Below are 2,095 nucleotides of genomic sequence, written 5' to 3' on the forward strand. Positions count from 1 at the left end.
AGTAACAGTAACAAGCAACGTAGCCGAAGTGTGAGAGCGTTTACAATGACAAACTGACTTCCTATTTATAAGAAAATAGGATTAGCTAAACCTAATGACGGAACTAAAGCTTAAAAGCCCAGCCCGTAGCAAAGTCCACTCGATCGACCACTTAAATCACTCGATCGAGTGAACTTGACTCAGAAACAGCTCGATCGACCTAGAATAGTGCTCGATCGAGTAAGGCTATAAAGGAACTGGTCGATCGACTACATAGTCTACTCGATCGACTGATTATTGACTCCTAAACCACTCGATCGAGTAATAAATCACTCGATCAAGTGAAACTTGACTTCAGCAGCTCGTCATTCTTGTTAGTTTGCCTTTGACTTGTCCTTTTAGCTCCCGAAACACCTTCACGCATCCCAAGACAGCTATAATTCCCGCTCCAAATCTACTCTTTCTCCAAATGCATGCTAAACGGACGGTAATTGGCTTGATTTCCGCTACTTTCTGGTTCATTCCTGCAAATAAGACAAAATAACCCAAAGTAGCATATTCGGGGCATTTCGTAGCAATAAACTACGATAAAAGCATAGAAATACGTGCATAAAATAGGCTAAAAAGACTATATAAAATGCACGTATCAGTTATTTTAATGCCTCTTTCCTTATTTAAGAAGCTACACTTGGAAGATTTAAAGCCTTCAAAGATCTCCCTACAACTAGCCGATCATTCGTTTAAGTATCCCTTGGGTGTGATTGAAGATGTTCCTTTGAAGGTTGGAAAACTTGTGATCCCATGTGACTTCTTTGTCATGGACATGCCCGAAGATAGCCATGTGCCAATCATTTTGGGTAGGCCTTGCTTGGCCACGGGAGGTGCTATGATAGATGTTAAGAGTGGAAAACTCTCACTCCAAGTAGGTGATGAGAAGATTGAGTTTGAACTCAACAATTCCATGAAGTCTCCTCCTATGGGAAACTCTTGTTGTAGGGTGGATATGGTGCAAGATAACTTGGATGAACCTAATTTAGAGCCTTAATTTTGGACCCATTGGAAGCTTACTCAACAAATAAGAAGGGAAATAAAGGTGATCTTATGTTGAGAGTTGATGTGAAAGAAGATTTGGGTGAATATGATTCAAGAAAGGATGAATTTGAAGACCATATTGATGATGAGATTGAATTGTATTTGAGCTCTCCGGATTCTTTTGATCTAGGCTCTCTTGTAGGTACACCTTGGTTCGATAACTCTTCAAGTGATTGGGAAGCTCAAATTGATGCCTTGGAGGCGGCTCTCAATGGAAATGGTTCGGTTCAAAAGGAAGATCAAGAAAATTGGGATATGAATGATAGCATTATGAACCTCAATGTTGAGAAGTTGACCCCTTCCTCTAATATTCCTTACCGATTTCCTTGCCTTGATGACCATGAAGATATTCCAACAAGTGAAACTTACGATATTCCGTTCCTTCTACCGCCTAGCAACCATTCCAAAATGAGGGCCTCTAGCCATCAAGTGGACTCAACAAAGGGAGCCAAGAAGGGTAAGAGGAACTATGATAAGAAGTGTTGGAAAAGATGTTGGTTATGGTATGCTTTAGCCTGGTGCTGCTTGTGCTTATTTGAAGCTTTTGATAAAGCTTTTGACTGGTTACTACGTGCTTTGGATGACATGGATTACATCACCAAAGGAGTCAAGAAGCAAAATTTTGAATGAGAGGTTTGGTGGAGTCCCTCAAGAACCACTAAATTGTATATATTCTCTTCCCTTACTTACTTATACTTTACTTGCACTTTATTTCATTATAAAAAAAAACCATAAAAAATTGAAAATTTTCAAAAAATTTCAAAAACATGTTATATATTTTATTGCACCTTTCTTTCAAAAAATCAAAAAATCCAAAAAAATCGAATACATCAAAAATACAAAAACATGTCTTTAATTTTGAAAAATTTGAAAAACACAAAAATATGTTATTTATTTTTCCTATTCTCTCCCTATACTTTGTTCCATTGAGGACAATGTAAATTTCAAGTGTGGGGAGGAAAATATCACTTTGTGCATATTGTTTATATTTGTATATATAGTTGTTAATTTGAGAAAATTACAA

At 37.4% G+C, this 2,095-nt stretch overlaps 1 protein-coding gene across 1 annotated transcript; it reads left to right on the forward strand.

Moving 5' to 3' along the window:
• The first annotated feature begins 616 nt into the window (after positions 1-616).
• Positions 617-1,024, forward strand: LOC141643666 (DNA damage-inducible protein 1-like). Its single transcript, XM_074452919.1, has one exon. It carries the CDS (start codon positions 617-619, stop codon positions 1,022-1,024), a length of 408 nt encoding a protein of 135 aa, XP_074309020.1.
• Positions 1,025-2,095: the final 1,071 nt, after the last annotated feature.

Source organism: Silene latifolia, chromosome 1 (assembly GCF_048544455.1).
Source record: "Silene latifolia isolate original U9 population chromosome 1, ASM4854445v1, whole genome shotgun sequence".
Classification (NCBI taxonomy): Eukaryota; Viridiplantae; Streptophyta; class Magnoliopsida; order Caryophyllales; family Caryophyllaceae; genus Silene; species Silene latifolia.

Coding starts and splice junctions, on each gene's coding strand:
- LOC141643666 (XM_074452919.1), top strand. CDS start 617: ATGCACGTATCAGTTATTTTAATGCCTCTTTCCTTATTTAAGAAGCTA.